The following is a 24,124-nucleotide window of genomic DNA, read 5'->3' on the forward strand; positions in this document are numbered from 1 at the left end:
CATCACAGCAGACACAAGGGGGTGAGTACACTCTCATTCTGCTGACTTTGCGAGCAGTGGAGGTGTCTGGGTGGGGGAGGAGGGCTGTGGGTATCCCTAGGCCAGGGCGATTTCTGTAGGCTAGGCCCCACCGTAAGGCATGGCCCTGTGCCCCCGCCCCCACCTCTGTAGGGTGCCAAGTACAGCTATTCATGGCCCTGTGTCATCTATGTGTGCAGATGTCGTCCATAGGCTTGTAGGCCATGTCCCAGGGATTGAGTAGTCGACCCCAAGTGCGCGGCGTAGTGCAGGGGGCTTCTGTGTCTGTCCTGTCCGCCAATGCTGTCGCCAATGCATGCACTCAACATGTCTATATTCTGTTCCCCCCCCCCCCTTTTTTGTGGTCTTCCTGTTCATGTGTGCATTAGCATCATCAGGCGGAGGAGAAGTGGCATCGGAGCACGAGGGAGCTGCATCCCACATGGCCATGGAGGGCCACGCAACGGACTCCGAATTCACCAGTGGGACGGAGGGCGAGGGGAGCTCCACAGCGGGGACTCGGGCAGACATCAGTGACACCGACTCGTCCTCTGAAGGGAGCTCTCTTGTGGTGGCGGCAACATCTGTGCCCCCCGCAACAACAGGTACAGCCGCCACCCACCGCACCAGCACCGCCCTCCCAGCAGCCCCTCAGCGTTTGGCCCGTGCCCGCTCACCCAGGAAGGTGGGCATCTCCTTCGCCCTAGGCACCTCAGGCCCTGCCCCAGTCACCCCTGCTGCCCTCAGTGAGGAGGTCGTTGACCTCCTGAGGACGCTCACTGTTGGGCAGTCTACCATTTTGAATGCCATCCAGGGTGTAGAAAGGGAGGTGCACCAGAATAATGCATACCTGGAAGGCATTCATTTTGGTCAGGCGGCCCTTCAGCGATCATTCCAGACTCTGGCCTCGGCACTGATTGCAGCCATTGTCCCTGTCTCTAGCCTCCCCCCTACAACTTCCTCCACCCATACCCTATCACCTGTACCTCTGCCTATCCCAGACACACCATCAGACCAGCCTGCATACACCTCAACACCCAAGGGAAGCTCAGCCAGACATAAGCACCACACATCCCACAGGCAGTCAGACAAGCAACATCCACATACAGACATACCAACACCCAGTGTGTCCCCCTCCTCCCTCCCTGTCACCTCTCCCTTCACACCTGCATGCACAACATCTTCAGCCACTACGTCCCTCAGCAGCACACACACCAGAACCCCCCGCACACGTGCAGTCACCACCCCCACTGCCATTTACACGTCCCCTGTGTCCTCTCCCAGTGTGTCTGTGACCCCCTCTTCCAAGATACACAAACGCAGGCAGCCACCCACCCAACAGCCATCCACCTCACGACAGCCTCCAGCCCAAGCACCTGCACCCAAAGCCACCAGACTTACAACTCCTACAACCACAACCTCTTCCTCCACTCCCATTCCCACTACACCTACCCGTCCCACTGCTCCAAAAAAGTTTTTCCTGTCTAAACTCAACCTCTTTCCACCAACTCCCCCACCCCGTCGATGTCATAGGACTACAGTCAGCACCTCAGCCACGACAAAACCGGCCCCTGTCATCACAGTCTGCAATGGACAGTGGAGTGCCCCACCCACCAGGGCAGCCAGTTTGGTGCGAAGCCAAGGCACGGGCAGCCCACCCCCGGAGAAACATCCCAAGATAGGCAGTGGCCGGCGGGAGAGGGTGAAAACACCAGGGACTAAAACCCCTACCAGGGCTCCGGCAGTGAGTGTGGAGACAGCTGGCACACCGCCCAAGGTGGGGAAGGGCCACAGGCGATCAGGGAAGGCTGGGAAGGGCAGCACGCCCGACAACACCGCCATCAGCCCAGCTGGCCGGGAGGGGCCCGCAAGCCCCATCCCAGGTGGGCAGGAGGCCACCAACAGGCCCGGCACAGCTGCCCAGGAGGGCCCCGCCAGCCACAGGACAGATGGGCAGGAGGGCCCCGCCAGCCACAGGACAGGTGGCAAATGACCTCCCCGCCATGGCCGGAACCGCTGAACTGGGCACCGCCGTCTCAAGCACCGCTGAACTGGGCACAGCCGTCTCAAGCACCGCTGAACTGGGCCCTTCATCTCAAGCACCGCTGAACTGGGCACCGCCGTCTCAAGCACCGCTGCACTGGGCCCTTCATCTCAAGCACCGCTGCAATGGGCCCTTCATCTCAAGCACCGCTGCACTGGGCCCTTCATCTCAAGCACCGCTACACTGGGCACCGCCGTCTCAAGCACTGCTGAACAGGGCACCGCCGTCTCAAGCACCGCTGAACTGGGCCCTTCATCTCAAGCACCGCTACACTGGGCACCCCCGTCTCAAGCACCGCTGAACTGGGCACCGCCGTCTCACGCACCGCTGCACTGGGCCCTTCATCTCAAGCACCGCTGCACTGGGCCCTTCATCTCAAGCACCGCTACACTGGGCACCGCCGTCTCATGCACCGCTGAACAGGGCACCGCCGTCTCAAGCACCGCTGAACTGGGCCCTTCATCTCAAGCACCGCTACACTGGGCACCGCCGTCTCAAGCACCGCTGAACTGGGCACCGCCGTCTCAAGCACCGCTGAACTGGGCACCGCCGTCTCAAGCACCGCTGAACTGGGCCCTTCATCTCAAGCACCGCTGCACTGGGCCCTTCATCTCAAGCACCGCTACACTGGGCACCGCCGTCTCAAGCACCGCTGAACAGGGCACCGCCATCTCAAGCACCGCTGAACTGGGCCCTTCATCTCAAGCACCGCTGAACAGGGCACCGCCGTCTCAAGCACCGCTGAACTGGGCCCTTCATCTCAAGCACCGCTGAACAGGTCACCGCCGCCTCAAGCACCGCTGAACAGGTCACCGCCGTCTCAAGCACCGCTGAACAGGGCACCGCCGTCTCAAGCACCGCTGAACAGGGCACCGCCGTCTCAAGCACCGCTGAACTGGGCCCTTCATCTCAAGCACCGCTACACTGGGCACCGCCGTCTCAAGCACCGCTGAACTGGGCACCGCCGTCTCAAGCACCGCTGAACTAGGCCCTTCATCTCAAGCACCGCTACACTGGGCACCGCCGTCTCAAGCACCGCTGAACAGGGCACCGCCGTCTCAAGCACCGCTGAACTGGGCCCTTCATCTCAAGCACCGCTGAACTGGGCACCGCCGTCTCAAGCACCGCTGAACTGGGCACCGCCGTCTCAAGCACCGCTGAACTGGGCACCGCCGTCTCAAGCACCGCTGAACAGGGCACCGCCGTCTCAAGCACCGCTGAACTGGGCCCTTCATCTCAAGCACTGCTACACTGGGCACCGCCGTCTCAAGCACCGCTGAACTGGGCACCGCCGTCTCAAGCACCACTGAACTGGGCCCTTCATCCTAAGCACCGCTGCACTGGGCCCTTCATCTCAAGCACCGCTACACTGGGCACCGCCGTCTCAAGCACCGCTGAACAGGGCACCGCCGTCTCAAGCACCGCTGAACTGGGCCCTTCATCTCAAGCACCGCTGAACTGGGCACCGCCGTCTCAAGCACCGCTGAACTGGGCACCGCCGTCTCAAGCACCGCTGAACTGGGCCCTTCATCTCAAGCACCGCTGCACTGGGCCCTTCATCTCAAGCACCGCTACACTGGGCACCGCCGTCTCAAGCACCGCTGAACTGGGCACCGCCGTCTCAAGCACCGCTGAACTGGGCCCTTCATCTCAAGCACCGCTACACTGGGCACTGCCGTCTCAAGCACCGCTGAACAGGGCACCGCCGTCTCAAGCACCGCTGAACTGGGCCCTTCATCTCAAGCACCGCTGAACTGGGCACCGCCGTCTCAAGCACCGCTGAACTGGGCACCGCCGTCTCAAGCACTGCTGAACTGGGCACCGCCGTCTCAAGCACCGCTGAACAGGGCACCGCCGTCTCAAGCACCGCTGAACTGGGCCCTTCATCTCAAGCACCGCTACACTGGGCACCGCCGTCTCAAGCACCGCTGAACTGGGCACCGCCGTCTCAAGCACCGCTGAACTGGGCACCGCCGTCTCAAGCACCGCTGAACTGGGCCCTTCATCTCAAGCACCGCTGCTCTGGGCCCTTCATCTCAAGCACCGCTGCACTGGGCCCTTCATCTCAAGCACCGCTACACTGGGCACCGCCGTCTCAAGCACCGCTGAACAGGGCACCGCCGTCTCAAGCACCGCTGAACTGGGCCCTTCATCTCAAGCACCGCTACACTGGGCACCGCCGTCTCAAGCACCACTGAACGGGGCACCGCCGTCTCAAGCACCGCTGAACTGGGCACCGCCGTATCAAGCACCGCTGAACTGGGCCCTTCATCTCAAGCACCGCTGCACTGGGCCCTTCATCTCAAGCACCGCTACATTGGGCACCGCCGTCTCAAGCACCGCTGAACAGGGCACCGCCGTCTCAAGCACCGCTGAACTGGGCCCTTCATCTCAAGCACCGCTACACTGGGCACCGCCGTCTCAAGTACTGCTGAACTGGGCACTGCTGTCTCAAGCACTGCTGAACTGGGCACCGCCGTCTCAAGCACTGCTGAACTGGGCACCGGCGTCTCAAGCACCACTGAACTGGGCCCTTCATCTCAAGCACCGCTGCACTGGGCCCTTCATCTCAAGCACTGCTACACTGGGCACCGCCGTCTCAAGCACCGCTGAACTGGGCCCTTCATCTCAAGCACCGCTACACTGGGCACCGCCGTCTCAAGCACCGCTGAACTGGGCACCGCCGTCTCAAGCACCGCTGAACTGGGCCCTTCATCTCAAGCACCGCTGCACTGGGCCCTTCATCTCAAGCACCGCTACACTGGGCACCGCCGTCTCAAGCACCGCTACACTGAGCACCGCCGTCTCAAGCACCGCTGAACTGGGCACTGCCGTCTCAAGCACCGCTGAACTGGGCCCTTCATCTCAAGCACCGCTGCACTGGGCCCTTCATCTCAAGCACCGCTGCACTGGGCCCTTCATATCAAGCACCGCTACACTGGGCACCGCCGTCTCAAGCACCGCTGAACAGGGCACCGCCGTCTCAAGCACCGCTGCACTGGCCACTCCATCGCAGGCACCACTGGCCCATGAGCGGCAGGGGCTGGGCCGCATCTGTGTCGGGCAGGGCTGCACGAGGCACTCTGGGTTCCAGGCCCCCTCCAGAACCAGTGGAGACTGTTATCCACTTGTGAGACTGTGGCTTTGCACTCCCCAGGATTGAGCAGTGGGCAGCCCACCCACTGTATAGACTTGTGAGACTGTGGCTTTGCACTCCCCAGGATTGAGCAGTGGGCAGCCCACCCACTGTATAGACTTATGAGACTGTGGCTTTGCACTCCCCAGGATTGAGCAGTGGGCAGCCCACCCACTGTCTGGACTTGTGAGACTGTGGCTTTGCACTCCACAGGATTGAACAGTGGGCATGGAGGCCCCTCGTGGATCTGGTGTCGTGCACTCATCTGGCTGAGGTGCCCCCCCCCCCCCTGCCCTTCCCCCTGAGGTGCCTGTAGTTTTGCTATCTGATGCCCCTGCAGTGTTCTCTCCGTTAGAGTCAGGTATCCTGTGTGGGCTTTGCCCATGTGATTTGGGCCCAGTGGTCCACGGACAATGCCTGCTACAATGCTCGGACTTGTACATTTCTGTATATAAGAGTTTTGGATGTGTATATATATTTTTTTGGCAGTATTGCAATATATTTCAATGTTTAGAATCATTTCCTTTTGTCTTTGCATTCTTCTGGGGGGCTTGGGGGGTGTAACTGTGATGTATTGCTATGCATTGATGTGTGTGTTGTAGTGGGTGAGGGTGGGGGTGGGTGTGTCGCGTATGTGTGTCCCCGTAATTTTTTCCCTCCCTCCCCCCTCCCGTGTTGTAGGTGCAGTACTCACCGTTGTCTTCTGCGCCGGCGTTCGTGCTCCTGGTAGAGGAGCAGGAAGACTATCGCTGGGAGTATGTGGAGTCCGGGTTCCATGCTGTCCTGATTCCTCGTGGGTTGTATGGAGGTGAGCGTTTTCCCTTCTAAATGGCTGTTTCCGCTGTGTTTTTATCGGCGGGGCTACCGCCCCGGAAAAGGTGGCGGATTGGTAGGTTGTGATACTGTGGGTGGTACATTGACTCCCGCCTGTCTGTTGGCGGGGACCGCCGCGCTGTTTGTTTGTACCGCCGTGGGAGGCGGTGTGTTAATGTGGCGGTCTCTGTTGGCGGTTACCGCATCGGTCGGAATTCCATTTTTTTTACCGCCAGCCTGTTGGCGGTTTTGCCGCCGCTTTAACACCGACCGCCAGGGTTGGAATGACCACCTTAGTGTGTGGGCACCCTGGCACTAGCCAAGGTGTCCCCACATTGTTCAGGGCAAATTCCCCGGACTTTGTGATTGCGGGGACACCATTACACGCGTGCACTATACATATGTCACCACATATGTATAGCGTCACAATGGTAACTCCGAACATGGCCATGTAACATGTCTAAGATCATGGAATTGTCACCCCAATGCCATTCTGGCAATGGGGGAGACAATTCCATGATCCCCCGAGTCTCTAGCACAGACCCGGGTACTGCCAAACTTTTCCCGGGGTTTCACTGCAGCTGCTGCTGCTGCCAACCCCTCAGACAGGTTTCTGCCCTCCTGGGGTCCAGCCAGGCTTGGCCCAGGAAGGCAGAACAAAGGACTTCCTCAGAGAGAGGGTGTTACACCCTCTCCCTTTGCAAAAAGGTGTCAGGGCTGGGGAGGAGTAGCCTCCCCCAGCCTCTGGAAATGCTGTGATGGGCACAGATGGTGCCCATCTCTGCATAAGCCAGTCTACACCGGTTCAGGGAACCCCCAGCCCTACTCTGGCGCGAAACTGGACAAAGGAAAGAGGAGTGACCACTCCCCTGACCTGCACATCCCCTGGGAGGTGCCCAGAGCTCCTCCAGTGTGCTCCAGACCTCTGCCATCTTGGAAACAGAGGTGCTGCTGGCACACTGGACTGCTCTGAGTGGCCAGGGCCAGCAGGTGACGTCAAAGACTCCTTCTGATAGGCTCTTACCTGTGTTGCTAGCCTATTCTCCTTCCTAGGTAGCCAAACCTCCTTTTCTGGCTATTTAGGGTCTCTGCTTTGGGGAATTCTTTAGATAACGAATGCAAGAGCTCATCAGAGTTCCTCTGCATCTCTCTCTTCACCTTCTGCCAAGGAATCGACCGCTGACTGCTCTGGACGCCTGCAAAACTGCAACAAAGTAGCAAAGACGACTACTGCGACCTTGTAACGCTGATCCGGCCGCCTTCTCGACTGTTTTCCTGGTGGTGCATGCTGTGGGGGTAGTCTGCCTCCTCTCTGCACTAGAAGCTCCGAAGAAATCTCCCGTGGGACGACGGAATCCTCATCCTGCAACCGCAGGCACCAAAAGACTGCATCACTGGTCCTCTGGGTCCCCTCTCAGCATGACGAGCGTGGTCCCTGGAACTCAGCAACTCTGTCCAAGTGACTCCCACGGTCCAGTGACTCTTCAGTCCAAGTTTGGTGGAGGTAAGTCCTTGCCTCCCCACGCTAGACTGCATTGCTTGGTACCGCGTGATTTGCAGCTGCTCCGGCTCCTGTGCACTCTTCCAGGATTTCCTTTGTGCACAGCCAAGCCTGGGTCCCCGACACTCTAACCTGCAGTGCACGATCTCCTGAGTTGTCCTCCGGCGTCGTGGGACCTGCTTTTGTGACTTCAGGTGAGCTCCGGTTCACTCTTCTTCGTAGTGCCTGTTCCGGCACTTCCGCAGGTGCTGCTTGCTTCTGAGTGGGCTCTTTGTCTTGCTGGACGCCCCCTCTGTCTCCTCACGCAATTGGCGACATCCTAGTCCCTCCTGGGCCACAGCAGCATCCAAAAACCCTAACCGCGACCCTTGCAGCTAGCAAGGCTTGTTTACGGTCTTTCTGCACGGAAACACCTCTGCAAGCTTCTTCACGACGTGGGACATCCATCCTCCAAAGGGGAAGTTCCTAGTCCTCTTCGTTCTTGCAGAATCCCCAGCTTCTACCATCCAGTGGCAGCTTCCTTGCACCCACAGCTGGCATTTCCTGGGCATCTGCCCACTCCCGACTTGATCGTGACTCATGGACTTGGTCCCCTTGTTCCTCAGGTACTCTCGTCCGGAAATCCATTGTTGTTGCATTGCTGGTGTTGGTCTTCCTTGCAGAATTCCCCTATCACGACTTCTGTGCTCTCTGGGGAACTTAGGTGCACTTTGCACCCACTTTTCAGGGTCTTGGGGTTGGGCTATTTTTCTAACCCTCACTGTTTTCTTACAGTCCCAGCGACCCTCTACAAGCTCACATAGGTTTGGGGTCCATTCGTGGTTCGCATTCCACTTCTAGAGTATATGGTTTGTGTTGCCCCTATACCTATGTGCTCTCATTGCAATCTATTGTGACTGTACATTGCTTGCATTGCTTTCTATTGCTATTACTGCATATTTTTGGTATTGTGTACATATATCTTGTGTATATTTGCTATCCTCATACTGAGGGTACTCACAGAGATACTTTTGGCATATTGTCATAAAAATAAAGTACCTTTATTTTTAGTATATCTGTGTTTTGTGTTTTCTTATGATATTGTGCATATGACACCAGTGGTATAGTAGGAGCTTTACACGTCTCCTAGTTCAGCCTAAGCTGCTCTGCTAAGCTACCTTTTCTATCAGCCTAAGCTGCTAGACACCTCTTCTACACTAATAAGGGATAACTGGACCTGGTGCAGAGTGTAAGTACCCCTTGGTACCACTACAAACCAGGCCAGCCTCCTACAGAGGGCAGGAAGCTGTGGATACATTTGCCAGCCATTCGACTGGCCCCTGCTTTGTGTCAAACATCTTCATTGGGACAGGAACTTTTGGAGGAGAGAGAACAAAAGGAAAAATAACATTGTTCTTTTTCAAAGAGCGAGCGGAGCACCATATTATCTCAGCCAACAGACTTTTTTGGACCAATGTATAATTTGTTTGTTTATGTTTTTTTATATTTACAGCAGGTTTGAAGTGGTATTCTAGTTCATGTATAGTAAGTATTGTGCGTTTGAAAAGAGAGACATATAAACATGAGAATATGTCTCATGTTATACACCATAGGTTGTCCGATAATATGTGGTATCCGCATATGACAGAGGTAGGGATGCAAAATACTAATGAGGCATTGGCTGTGCGTTCTGAGTATAGTATACCTTGTTGTCCTAGCCCACTGACACTTGTGGTGCTACGCCAGGGATGAAATATTAACTGATGAGCAGTGCTAAGTTCATTAGCATTGCAGAAGTATTCAGCGGGTACTGTTGTTTTATAAAGGATTGTCCTTTATAAATAACTTTGAATTTGTATCATCCTGTTAAGGAAAATAAAACTGAGAATCTGATTGACTCATCTGCCTCTTCCTGAGATCACCGTGCCTAGAACATGATGCACTATCTCAGAATGCTGCTCCGTACACCATGCCTGACTCTCACATGGTCAATTTATGTTAGTGTTTTGAATGATCGTCTTCAAGATGGTCACAGGAACACCTTGCGCAGCATCATGAATATCTTTTGAATATACTTTCATTGGATTGCCCCATTAAGTATTGCAATTACTTAATAAGTGTATATATTTATAGTGAATTGTGTTGTATTTCATTAAAATGATTATATAATTTTCAACTGAAAAAATTATCCTTTTTTGCATGACTCTTTGTTGACTTAGTCCATGCTGTCAATTAAACTTGAATCTACTTTTGTTTTAATTACAGGTCCTGTAATTGCCACCTCTGTCTTTTCATTGAGGGGTCAAGAAAAGGAGGACATTTATCATGTGGAATTGGATTCTGATAGGATACATGGCGGTTATTGTTCCCCACGTGAGTTAAATGAGAATATGTAGAGATCCCATAGTGAGACTTAGTTATACTTTACTCACAATTACCCAAACAATCACAAAGAAAGGTCATTGGTCATAAGTGCTCTTATAAACATCTGGACAAATATACACTTAGATACAAGCATGAGCATTAAGAAACACACATGCCTTCTTTTTTTAAGAAAGGTAGGTATTAGAGTTCTCTGTGATTATCTACATTGCTGTTAGGAATCTATTTTGTTCCTATCCCTATAAAATCCACATGTTTGAATGTATATTGTATCCAGCAGGAAGTACTTCCTTGGTATTCCAGAACCCAGGAGTAGAGTTCAAGTGGTAGCACAGGAGACATTTCCTCAGAGTTTGTCTCTCTGGTGTCTTTAGCAAAGTGCAATATTGCAGCTTTAGTTCTGTGAGAGCACCCTTCTGCTGCCTGTGAGTTCATTAGTAAAAGAGGCAGTGATAGATAATGGTAGGAAAGCTTTTCCTTCCTGTTTTTCATTTTTCAATTTGATGTGGTTAGTAGGATAGTCATTGGTGCTGTGGGACATTCCCACCCAATATGTGCCCATAATTCTCAGGGAGAGAGTGGTGTATCAACGCTCTGGTTGTCTATCCACAAATTGTGGTGGATACAATGTGAGACGTCAGTAAAGTATGTGTGTTTATTATCACTGGTCTGGTAAATTGTGGTAACAGCCAATGTAAAAGTCTATGAAAAATATGATGATTTGTGTACTGTGTTTTTTTCATCCTACATGCTTTATATTATGGTATTAAAATTCTTAGAAGCTTAGGGTAACACACTACATATGTTACACAAAAAAGAAAAATAGTAGAGTGGGAAACATCAAATCACATGTAACATTTTTTGTCTGATGATTAGCTGATGGAGTACCATCTGTACCAAGCCTGAACATAAGCATTCGCCAGCTGTTGGATTAATATTCTTACAAGAGCCACATGTGAACTTTCAAAGTTCCATTATGTTCACATTTTTGATATCATACACCAAATTCCTTTTAACAAAAACTGTTTTTATTATTTAACATCATTGGTGGTTAAGAACTAACTGTCTCATTTTGTCTTTGATAGCCAGATTTTTCATTGTGCAACATTGTGGCAGGCAGTTTTACCCCAAAATAATTCCCACATGCTGGTGCTATTTCTGGCATTTGCATCAGTTTTATTAGTAATAGTGATGGTTTGTTTGGAGCCCCTGTCCTCCAAAGGGATACAGGGGTAATTGCTGCAGAGCCTGTGGGAGTATGTCTAGTATGCCATGAGTGATGGAAATTATGCTGCCATGAATGATAGAAATTATTCTGTGTAGTATTTGTGGAGATAGAATCTGAAAGTTGGGGTCCAGGGTCCACATAATAATTGTTGTTGATGCTATGGGAATTTTCTCCAAGCATGTAGGGACATTTTTTAGGGTACTTTGCAAGACCTCCATTACTTCAGATTGCAGCCTACACAAAACAGAATCCAGTGAAAGTGGCATCCGAAAGACTACCTTAAATTGGGTGGCTCACGCACTGCCATTTCCGATAGTATCAAATCCATCAAATGGATGCTGGTTGGTGGCACCACCACTTGCAACGCCACCTTCCATCACCGTGTAAATGGGGCAGCAGAATGTACAGGTAAGTGGAAAGCATGTATGCCTTTTTTGTTGTTTTCTCGTTACTCATCTCATCTATAATAGGCCCTAAGTCTACTTCTTTTGACTTTAAACTTGGATTGACGTATTCTAGAACTTGTGTTTTTGCAGCACCACAATTTTACCAAAACTTTGAAAAAAATGAACTATATCAGTACTTAAGATTTTCATTAATGTATTTGGGTGTATGAGAGTGTGTACAAGAGTGACTGCGTTTAATCCATTGGCGAAGACAATAGGACTATATTTAATATGACAATGCACAGGAACCTGGAGACATGCAGAAATGATGTTCCATGCAGTAGCACATTGAAGTCAGTCCTGCTGGCTTTGCCAGGTGGTATCGGTGGTGATATTAATTTTATTGTTGGTGGCATTTGTTTGGGTGTATTAGTATTGGCAGTGGTATGTTAATGGTGGTGGTATTGGTGCTGGCGGTTTGCAATTTTATTGGTGGTTCTGGTAGTGGTGTGGCATTGGTGGCATTAATGATACTGAAAGTATGGCAAATTATGGCAAACTTTTGTTTGCCAAGGATCAGAATTACAAATTGTGGGAAAATTATCACACTCTTGCAGGTTACCCCAGATAAATTCTGGCAGCTCCAACTTGCTCAAATGTATCACAGGAAAGAGAAAAGAAAAGGCAGAACATGAAGGATTTCGAAAATCAATTCTGCATGTTATGCCGCATTTTCCTATTGAAGACATGTAATAAAAGATATTTAGCACACACAGAAAATACCTCACTCTGAGGGTAATGGCAGTGCTTCATTTTAGCCTGTGATTGCAGGGGGGGCCCTCTGTGACTCATTTTTGGGAATTGGCATTTATTTTTCCTCAACCAACTTTGATCCAGAGCTAGACGGAGAAAAAAACGTTTCATTTTTCATTTTTAAACGCATCACGTTTTCGTTTAAGGAAAACGGGCTACATTTAAAAAAATAAAAAAAAGATTGCTTTATTGAAAAGCAATCACAGACATGGTGGTCTGCTGAGTCCAGCAGTCCACCATCCCTGTTATTGTAGCCATTCGCAATGGCTCGCAAATTGCAACCTACCTCATGAATATTAATGAGGTAGGCCCATTTGCGAGCCCTTGCGAATTGGAGCATGAAACTCCTGGAGTTTCATACATTCCAATAGCAATTACTTAATTGCGATTTGCGAAAAATCGCAATTAGGGAATTGCTATTGGATAAAATGATACATCTGGCCCTAAGTTATGTAATGGCATTTACCACATGTGGTAAATACTCCACACTTCCACCCAACTTGTATTGTAGGCCTATTGGAGAAACCCCACACATTTAGCTAGGTCAACAACATTTGTATGTTTGTAAACTGATAACTGGAGCTGTTTTGTTCAGTTGACAATCTGAGTTCTTTTTTAGGTTCGACAGGGCCACAGTGGAGAAGAACTTGGTTGCCATCTTGTAATGCCACTTTGGCTATCTCTAGATTTACTGCTGTTTTAATTCACTGCCCATCTCATACCCTTAACTGCTGTTTAAACTGACTGCCCTGCCCATACCCTTCAGAGAGCAATCCACTTTTCCATGCGACTCAAAAAATGCACAATTATATACAACCCAGTGGCGCTTGCCACCGGGTAGTTATAGTTAGGACCATGTTTCTTTTGAAAGTTGATTTCTTTTTTTTTTTGTAGTATGTTAATAATTTTGGTGCCATTTGACCCTTAACAAAACTTTCCAATAATCAGCTCCTTCCTGGAAAGTTTCCAGGTGATCTGTCAAGGAGGAACAGAGAAAAAGGGGACAGGTTACAGAATGCTTTTTCTACATTTCATTTTTCCATAAGAAAATTGACCAGCTATAACAGGAAGATAAGCTAATTAACGGGTAGGGAGTGTATGACTTCCCCCCCTCAGAGCCCCCCACCCCCCCACCAAGCCTTCTTGAGTATCCAGGTACCACATCCCACAGGGACCCCTACCCCAAGCATTTTGAGGCCCTGGGGATTATTTCAAAATTGGAGGAAGAAGGGGGCATGTGGCCACTATCCCCAAGCCTTTGTGGACCCCAGAGACTGCATCCACCAGGGCTGGCTTTGTGACAGTGGCTAGAGTACCCTTTAGGGTGGGTGATGGCAGGGGCAGCCAGCAGGGCTCTGGTGCACATAGTCCCCCCACAGCCCCTAATGCCTCAAATGTTGTGAGGTGGCCTGCGTAGGCACCACAGTGTTTAAACAAAGAAAAGGTTAACTATAACAGGCTTGTTTCAGTCTTTTTTTAAATGTAAATGTTAAACTGACATTTTCACATAAATATAACTTCACTTTTTTCAGTGAATTTCCAAGTTTTTTTCAAATGTTAAGTGAGATGATTTTAGCATACCTAACTATAGCACCACAAAGGTTAAATTAACACTTAGGGCCAGATGTAGCAAAAATCCAATTCCTTCCGACTCGCAATTTGCAACTCGCAAATTGGTATGCAGAACGGTGTCTAAGACACCGTCTGCGAGTCGCTATGGGGTCGCAAAGACCCACCTCATTAATATTAATGAGGGGGGTCGCAATTTGCGGCCCCATAGCGACTATGGGCACTCGCAAACATGGAGGCCTCCTGTAGTCAGCAGACCTCCATGTTCGTGACTGCTTTTAAATAAAGCATTTTTTTTTTTTTTTAAGTGTAGCCCTTTTTCCTTAAAGGAAAACGAGCTGCACTTAAAAAAAAATCCGAAACCTTTAGTTTGGGTATTTTTTTCAGGGCAGGTAGTGGTCTCTTGGACCACTACCTGCCCTGAAAAAATAATTTGTGGTCCATTCACAAAGGGGAAGGGGTCCCATGGGGACCCCTTCCCATTTGCGAGTGGGTTACCATCCACTTCAAGTGGATGGTAACTGCAACACCATTTGCGACCGCATATGGAACACCCCTTCCTATTTGCGATTCGGAATTGCATTTTGCGAGTCGGTCCCGACTCGCAAAATGCATTTCTGCATAGGAAACACGCATTTGCGAGTCGCAAACGGCAAATTTTGCCGTTTGCGAGTCGCAAACTGTTTCCTGCATCTGGCCCTAAGTTAGGTGTGATAAAAAAGATCTGTTTTGTTAAAAAGAAATCTTAAAAATTCACTGAAAAAAACAGGTTAAAGTAACATTATGCTTAGGTGAATTTGCCAGTGACAACAATTACATTTTGAACTGAAAAAACAACAGGAATGCACTAGAAATAGAAAGCAGAGCTAACTATAACTTGTGCCCCGCGCCATGCACTGCTTATAACCTCACATGACATCACTAATAACGTTCTATGACATTTATGACATAACTTATGAAATCTCAAATTACTTCATTGTTGACATCACTGATGACATTATTCAATGAGTGTGTTAGTTGGTTTTATAGTTTACATAACAGCAGCTAACTTCCGTATTACTTTTCTACCTAATTTTGCAAAGCCTATGCCCAGCTAATTGGTATGAGTTTACAAAATGCACCATAGGTGTGCAGAGGTATTGAACACTATATAAGTCTTTGTTTTGAATAGTTACTTTGTGTGCTGGTGACAGTTGACTTGTGTTCATTATGTTCCACACAAGGTCTTTGGTAGCGCAGAAGATGTTTCCAGCAGGGCAAAGATTCTACGTGCTGCATACTAAGTTTTGTAAGCAACCTTGAGTTATTAGATAGAACCATCTTAGCATGATAATTTCTACATTGGAAGACTGTCTGCAGCAGGTACTAACCTATGCACATGTGCTTGTTCTGCTTCAGAAGATGGGCTATCTGTAAGGTTTTCTCCACAGTATGGAGGCTGCAGGTAGTGTGACCTTTAGCACCTTCAGACCTTGGTTATTTTCAGTGGATAGTCGCTCTTTGAAGACGTTTTGCATAGAGTGTACACTGTTCTTAATAGATACTTTTTAATGCTCTGTGGTGTATTTCTCATGGGAGTTTCACTGTCTGCAACAGCGTGGTACAGAGTAAACCCTCTCGATAGAATGAACACTGTTACCAGTACTCATGCTCCAACTCATATTCAGTTAATTTCTCTATGTAGGTTCAGTGACTGTCAGAGGTTTGATAAAGGTACAGAGTGTCTATAGTGGGCGTTAGTTACATAAAGAGCTTCAGTATCTGGAGAACTTGGTTTTCCCTGAACTTATGTATATAGATTGAACACTGTGTGCAGGATAGGTTACCCTATCATCTCTGGTTCATAATCAGCATAAACCTGGCTACCCATGAAGTGTATGGTATAGAGTCATTGTTACAATAACACATGCTTGCTTTACCTTTGGGGGTTGTATGTATGAAGGCAGTAAAGTCACTTCATATTATTCTAAGGTTTCCGCACTTATTATCGTAGCTCTAATGGCACACCCATTCATAGAGCAGTGTGTACAAAAGAAGCTTGGATGATTACACCATAGAACATGTCATGAGTGTAGGAGGCTGGCCTGGCTTATAGTGGGTACCTGATGGTACTTACACCTTGTGCCAGGTCCAGTTATCCCTTATTAGTAGTGTTCTAGCAGCTTAGGCTGATAGAGGTAGCTATAGCAGAGCAGCTTAGGCTGAACTAGGAGACATGCAAAGCTCCTACTATACCACTTATATCAAATAGCACTATATCATAAGAATCACAATACTCAGAGTAACTAAAAATAACTTTATTTTAGTGACAATGTGCCAAAAATATCTCAGAGGATATACTCCCTTAGGAGGTAAGTAAAATACACAAAATATACACACAAACCAAAATCAGGTAAGTAAACAGTTAGAAAAGTAGTGCAAACACTGTAGAATACAAAAGGATGCAATAGGCCATGGGGTAACACAAACTATATAATAAGAAAGTGGAATGCGAACCACTTAGGGACCCCAAGCCTAGTGTAGTGTGTAGAGGGTCGCTGGGAGTGTAAGAAAACACTAAGGGTGTCCAAAATACCCCACCCCAAGACCCTGAAACGTAGGAGTAAAGTTACCCTAATACCCCAGAAACACACTAAAGTCGTGATAGGAGATTCTGCAAAGACAACAACTGACTGCAAAGCACTTAAGACGGATTCCTGGACCTGAGGACCTGCAAAGGAAGGGGACCAAGTCCAAGAGTCACGAAAGTGTCCGGGGGGTCAGGAGCCCACTAAACCCTGGCTGAAGGTGCAAAAGAGCTGCCTCCGGTTGGAAGAAGCTGAGGATTCTGCAACAACGGAAGATTCCAGGAACTTCTCCTTTGCACAGAAGATGTCCCACGTCGTGCTGGAGGATGCAGAGTTGTTTCCACGCAGAAAGACCACAAACAAGCCTTGTTAGCTGCAAGAGTCGCGGTTGAAGAAAATGGGTGCTGCCCGGGCCCAGGAAGGACCAGGAGGTCGCCCCTTTGAGGAAGAGACAGAGGGGGCGCTCAGCAGCACAGAGAGCCCACGCAGAAGCAGGCAGCACCCACAGAAGCACTTGAACAGGCGTTCAAGAAATCTGAGCACAGCGGTCGTTTCAACACTACAAAAGAGGGTCCCACAAAGCCGGTGGTCAACTCAGCGAGTTGAGCAATGCAGGACAGAGTGCTGGGGACTTAGGCTATGCTGTGCACGAAGGATTCCTTGCAAAAGTGCACAGAAGCCCTAGCAGCTGCAGATCACACAGTACACAGGATTACTGTCTGGCGTGGGGAGGCAAGGACTTACCTCCACCAAATTTGGACAGAAGGACCACTGGACTGTCAGGGTCACTTTGATCCAGCTCCTGTGTTCCAGGGACCATGCTCGTCAAGATGAGAGGGGACCCAGAGGACCGGTAATGCAGAAGTTTGGTGCCTGCGTTAGCAGGGGGAAGATTCCATCGACCCACTGGAGATTTCTTCTTGGCTTCCAGTGCAGGGTGAAGGCAGACAGCCCTCCGAGCATGCACCACCAGGAAACAGTTGAGAAAGCCAGCAGGATTAGGCGCTACAATGTTGCTGGTAGTCGTCTTTCTACTTTGTTGCGGTTTTGCAGGCGTCCTGGAGCAGTCAGCGGTCGATCCTTGGCAGAAGTTGAAGAGAGAGATGCAGAGGAACTCTGGTGAGATCTTGCAGTCATTATCTGACGAGAAACCCACAGGAGAGACCCTAAATAGCCCTCAGAGGAGGATTGGCCACCTAACCAGGACGTCACCTGCTGCACTCATAGGCCTCCATTGTGCACTCACACCTCTGCCTTCAAGATGGAAGGGCTCTGGGACACACTGGAGGAGCTCTGGGCACCACCCCTGGGGTGGTGATGGACAGGGGAGTGGTCACTCCCCTTTCCTTTGTCCAGTTTCGCGCCAGAGCATGGGCTGGGTATCCCTGAACCGGTGTAAACTGCTTTATGCAAGGAGGGCGCCATCTATGCCCTTCAAAGCATTCCCAGAGGCCAGGAGAGGCTATTCCTCTCAGGCCCTTAACATCTATTTCCAAAGGGAGAGGGTTTAACACCCTCTCTCAGAGGAAATCCTTTGTTCTGCCTTCCTGGGACTGGGCTGCCCAGACCCCCGGAGGGCAGAAGCCTGTCTGTGGGTTGGCAGCAGCGGTAGCTGCAGTGAAAACCCCAGAGAGCTAGTTTGGCAGTACCCTTGATCCATGCTGGAGCCCCAGGGATGCATTGGATTGGCACCCCAATACCAGATTTGGCATGGGGGGACAATTCCATAATCTTAGACATATTATATGGCCATATTCGGAGTTACAATTGTGAAACTACATATAGTTATTGACCTATATGTAGTGCACACGTGTAATGGTGTCCCCGCACTCACAAAGTTCGGGGAAATTGCCCTGAACAATGTGGGGGCACCTTGGCTAGTGCCAGGGTGCCCTCACACTTAGTAACTTTGCACCTAACCTTCACTAAGTGAGGGTTAGACATATAGGTGACTTATAAGTTACTTAAGTGCAGTGTAAAATGGCTGTGAAATAACGTGGACGTTATTTCACTCAGGCTGCAGTGGCAGTCCTGTGTAAGAATTATCTGAGCTCCCTATGGGTGGCAAAAGAAATGCTGCAGCCCATAGGGATCTCCTGAAACCCCAATACCATGGGTACCTAAGTGCCATATACTAGGGAATTATAAGGGTGTTCCAGTGTGCCAATCAGAATTGGTGAAAATGGTCACTAGCCTGCAGTGACAATTTTAAAAACTGAGAGAGCATAAGCACTGAGGTTCTGGTTAGCAGGATCCCAGTGAGACAGTAAAAACACCCTGACATCTACTCACAAACAGGCCAAAATTGGGGGTAACAAGGCTAGAAAGAGGCTACCTTTCTACAATGAGTGATGTCATATGTGAGGTTATAACAGGTAGATGGAGCGCAAGTTATAGTTATAACTATAACTGGTAAATTTCTATGTTGTTTTTAGTTCAAAACCTTAACGTGGTCACTGACAAATTCACCTAACTATAACGTTACCCTTATCTTAGTTTTTTCAGTGAATTTCTAGGGTTTACAAAAACAGATCTTTTTACCTATAATGTTACTTTAACCTTTGTTTTTATAATGAATATATAAATACGCATATCATTACAGGGCAGCAAAATCACATAGACTCCACAAAGGTATGCACTCCAAAGGTATACTGAGACATGCACTTTCACCCAAAGAAATACATAAGAAACAATAGATACAAATGAAACACTCCCAACACAAGGAAAGAGAAAATACTTCTGAAAAAAACAGATAAATCAGAAAATTAAAAATGAAAAAATTAAAAAGATTCTTTCCATGTGATAATATTTAGTGCCCGAAGGTAACTATAACTCGCGCCCCGCCATGCACAGTTTATTCTTCAATAATATAATGTTTCATTGATACGTTTTTTTACGTTATAAAAGTTGTCATGATTGCTATAAGATCTAGGGTAATTAGCAGTGCAGTCGTGTTCGCGAGTTATAGTTATGTTAAGGCACGAGTTATAGTTACTTGAAAAAACTCTAATTATAACTTCAGAATTTCTATGGTTTTGTGTGAGTAAATTCAAACCTAACTATAACGTCCCTGTAATATTAGTTTTTTTAAGAGTATTTCTAAGGTGTTTGTAAATTATATTTCCTAACTATAACATTATAGTGTATTTCTAAGGTTTTTGAAAATTATATTTCCTAACTATAATGTACCTGCAACCTCTGTTTTTTCAATTAATTTGAATGTTTTTTAAACATAAAGTAACTTTCATGACTATATGTTAATCCAACTACCGCTGTGCATGGTGGGGTTTGGCCGCAGGGCCTAGCCTGCGACCAGGCCCTGCAGCCGATGCCCTATAACCACCCAGCCCCACACTGCACACAGCCAAACACTGTGCGTGCGGGGGTTGGCCACAGGCCCTAGCCTGGCCTGTGGCCAACCTCCCCCCCCCCCAACCACCCAACCCCACGCTGCACACAGCCTTTGGCCATTTGCAGCGGGAGTTGACTGCAGGACCTGTCTTTCTGGGTGTGAGAATAAGTGTGAGTGGGAGTCTCTGGGTGTGAGAGTGGCTGTGAGAGAGTCTATTTGGGTGTGAGAGTGGAGGTGAAAGTGTCTGATTGCGCTCCAATTGATGAAAGATGCATTCACCTCCACAAAGGATTTCAGAACGTTTTTCCACATGGAATAAACCCCCTTTCTTTACCAGGCTCTAGAGTTAGGATCATTTGTCCTTTCCTGAAGTGGAGCTTAAACTGGGGAACTTGCTATGTTTATATTTGTAAGTGCTTCGTGCTGAGGTTTAATTTCTGTACAGTGATCATTATGGCCAGAATGGAAGCTCGCCTGCTTCTTTTTCCAACAAGAGTCCACAGTTCACACAAAATGTCTACCCAACTGGAGCACCTACTACTGGTTTGTTAGTAAGTGCTACTTTTTTGGTACATTTGTAGTATGGGGGAGGGGAGGCCATGTGGCCCCCATCCTCCTGGCCAATTGTGGCCCCAGAGACCCTGTCCCCTGGGACCAACTACAGTTCCATGGAGGGTGGCACCCAGACCCCCTTCCCAGGCTGATCCTGGCCCCAAGAACCCCATACCCAAGGGCCTAGCCTTCAATAATTTGGAGGATGGGGGCCATCCTCACACGGCTGATTTTGGCCCCAGGGACCCCATCCCCCGGGGCCCGGCCATCTCTCCTGAGTGCTCTCAAGGGCATCCAGTGTGCAATAAGACCACAGTAGTACCTCAAGGCCCCCGCAGTCCCAGATGGGTTTTTACATCCTGCTGGAGCCAGCATTGCTGTCATAAAGAGGGAGCTGCTAACCATGCAGGTCCCTATGTATGAGAAAAATTATTTCTTCTGTTTCTTTGACCCCCATCTCTGCAGGCAGGGAAACAGAGGAAACCTCAGCTTCAAGCAAACAACAGCTGTTTGACAGCTCTCAATTGCTGAAACCGGACTGTTTGCTCTGACTTGACGGGACCTATCAAAGCTCCTGCCAAGTCAGAGCAAACAGCTATGTCCCAGTGGTGGGCACCTAGGGACATAGCAGGAACCTGCCATGGGGGGCTGGCTTTCCTCAGGGCGATTATTTGCTCCATGGTGGGGTGGCCCCTTTCCAGCATTAAAGTTAGCCCCAGGTGGGTGATGGTCTCCAGGGCTGGGGACCGGGACAGACCCCCTTCATTCTGTTTTTTTAAAACCCTGGTGAGGAGGCGGCCCCTGGGGCTGCCCTAACCCTTTATTTTGAATAAATTGTCCCATGGAGGGGCGGTCCCTGGGGTTGCGGTGCTGCCCCCGCAGGAGGTTATGGCCCCTGGGGCTCGGGGGGGTGCGGGGCTCCTATAATTAACCAATTTTGCCCCGGGGAGGAGGTGGTCCATGAGGCATAAATAAGCTCTAGGAGGGGGACACCATATGCCCCCACCTTATTTTGACATGCTCCAGGACCGGTGCGTGATTTTTTTTTTTTTGTTAATTGTTATTTTTTACTGCAGATCTGTGCCCCAGTCACATATTCACAGCAGCATTTTTTGTTAACTACTTTTTTTGCCCTCCTGGAGTCCCTTTGGGACCTCAGCACCAGAGCTAAAGAGTCAGGGTGTTACTACTCTGGCCCCTTTTATTATTTTTTACCATTTAATTCTGGGACTCTGGTGAAGCCAAGTCCCAAGATGGCTGCCAACACTTCCTTGTTGAAATGTTCTCAGCTAATCAGATCTCAGCACGAGATCGGGAGGGTTCGCCGAGCCTTTGTATACCACTATATACAAATTTGTTTTTTCTTTAATATTTCAAGAACTATTGAATGGATTTACACCAAATTACTAAAAGGTTGCTTTCTGGACCAAGAGCTAACTTTCTGCCAAATGTGGTGTAAATCCGTCCATTGGTTCGGCGGCTATACCTGTTCAAAATCCATATGGAAATTGACATGGAGAAAACCCGTTTTATGAACCTCACCCCACCCCACCCTTTTTTTCGGCTCCCGCTTGAAGGACTCTACATACAGTAGCTGATGTTAGCGTGATATTTTTGGGAAAATTTCATGAAGATTCGTGAACTGGTGCCAAAGATATAGGCAAGTAAAAAAAAAAAAAAAAACGTTTTTTTCTGCAGAAGGTCCAAATTATAACTACCTAGTGGTGACTCTCTCTCTCTCTCTCTCTCTCTCTCTCTCTCTCTGTCTCTCTCTCACACACACACACACACACCATTGTATGCAAACATAAAAGAACAGATTTGTAAGAATTCCCTAATAAGTGGAGTCTTCATGGGGAAAAATAAGGCCATTAAACAGCGATAGGAAAGGATTTTATGTGTGAGATGTAACTTTGATATTTTTTTATTGTCCAATAGATGATAAAATGGACCGCTTTGATGTGGGAATTGAAGTTAACCAAGAAGAATGCCAATATGTGAAGGCGTGCAAGAAAACAGACGAAAGGATAACAAATGATTCTTTCAGCACAGGTGAGAGGAAATCGACATCTTGGTAGAACTTTCTTTAATACAACATAGTTTACATGTGTAATGTAATGTAATGTGTATGCTGGTAGACTCTTTCAAACAAGAGCAAACAGTGTTTTTAGTAGAAAGAATAAATAACTGAATGTCATACTTGGGAGTGGAGTAATATTTAGCTAAAATAAATACTACTACCGCACCCATTTAGCAGATTTAGCTTCACTGTGCCAGCGCACATTCTGTAATTTGTTTTAACATCTACCCTGACAGCTGAGTCAGCCTGAATTCGATTGCAGAACAAGCATTGGGAATGGCATTTCTTCTCACATATGCTAGATCTTTTTCTGTGTTTTTAGCCATGCTGTGAAGCAGCATAGCTGTTGTCTAGCATAGCTAAACGTAAAAGAAAAAGCACCGTGACCCAGTCAACGCTGGTCAAATCATTGCACCTTTTTTCACTTTCAACCGTGCTCCACAGCAGCCACGGTGCTGTATAACATGCTGAAAAACACCTTGATGAAGTGTAAGGAAATGTCCCTTTTTGAGTGGTCAACCCCAAGTTTTTGAATTGATATTGCTAGTTTTTCGACTCTGAGAGTACACTGAGGTCTGCTAACCAGACCTCACTGCCAGTGCCCTGAACCTAAACGTTTGTCGAATTGGCTATACCAAATAGGACAAGGCTAACTTACCTGGAAGTCCCTAGTAACTGGTACCAGGGCATGAAAGTTAGAAGGGCACCCAAGTGTTTGCAGCATTGATTGCGTCACCCTGGAGGTCAAGTAAAACAAGTACCCCAGCCTGCAACTGCAGACTGGTAGAGTAGTCATGCACTGCTAGTATGACTTTGACAATGAAAGCAACCACTTCCCCTGGACAGGTGTGTAAGTCACCCCTTTCACAGGCCTATCGAGCCCTAAAGACAGGGTGCACCATATGACACAGACAGGACATATACTTTACATACCCTGCCAGTAAAACCTGTTAAACAACCGGCGAGTACAGGGTTACACTCTGCACCCCTCAGCTGTGCTAACCTAGGAACTGTGCAACCAAAGTGCCACTCCAAGGTATCAAACAATTAGTTACGTAAAGGTTAACTTGTATCTCAAGTTGAAATTAATAAAATTTATGTAACTTGTCTCAGTATGCAGCTTTAGCAAAGCTTTGTTGCCTTTAAAACTCTTGTGCCTTCCCAGCACACATGGAGCCTGCTCCACTAGACAGTTTTTGCCCTCCAGTAGAGACATGCTAACGACTCTCAAGAAGGATAACAATGAAGGATGGCAGGCCAGTGAGATGTCACCTCATTCCTGCAGGACACTACTTGGGTGTTAGCCACAAAAGGCAGGCTTCAAAGATGGTGCTGCCTTTAAAGGGTAGACGTGTAGCGCCAGGGGGTAAGGCTGTGCATTGTTGAGGTAGATTGGCTGGCATGGGAGGCAGATAAGGGAAACTATTTGCCAAACTGGTTTCCCCAGGGGTGGGTAGCCATGATGTAGCCGAACCGTGGGCGTGTACTAGGGAGGGCTATACACCAGGAGTGACCTGGTATCTCATTTGTTTCCAACCGCATCCTGCCCTGAGGGCATTTTCCAAACATAAGAGAGGCACCCCTGGCACCGAATCTCGACCGACTCGAAAGAAGGAGCAAAGGACTGCCCTGCTGCACGGAGGTACCAGCAAAGAGAGGCTGCACCGATAAGGACTGCACCTGGTGGCTAGTGAAGAGAGGGAC

At 48.8% G+C, this 24,124-nt stretch overlaps 1 protein-coding gene across 1 annotated transcript in view; it reads left to right on the forward strand.

The window, feature by feature from the left end:
- The window catches only part of LOC138296308 (zinc finger protein 154-like), a 298,559-nt gene that overhangs the window by 126,346 nt on the left and 148,089 nt on the right, over positions 1-24,124 (forward strand). Inside the window, exons 3-4 of the mRNA XM_069235325.1 lie at positions 9,757-9,864; positions 22,279-22,392. Coding sequence (XP_069091426.1) covers positions 9,757-9,864; positions 22,279-22,392 — 222 coding nt within the window. The remainder of the gene's footprint in view (positions 1-9,756; positions 9,865-22,278; positions 22,393-24,124) is intronic.

The sequence above is a fragment of the Pleurodeles waltl genome, chromosome 5 (genome assembly GCF_031143425.1).
Source record: "Pleurodeles waltl isolate 20211129_DDA chromosome 5, aPleWal1.hap1.20221129, whole genome shotgun sequence".
Taxonomy (NCBI): domain Eukaryota; kingdom Metazoa; phylum Chordata; class Amphibia; order Caudata; family Salamandridae; genus Pleurodeles; species Pleurodeles waltl.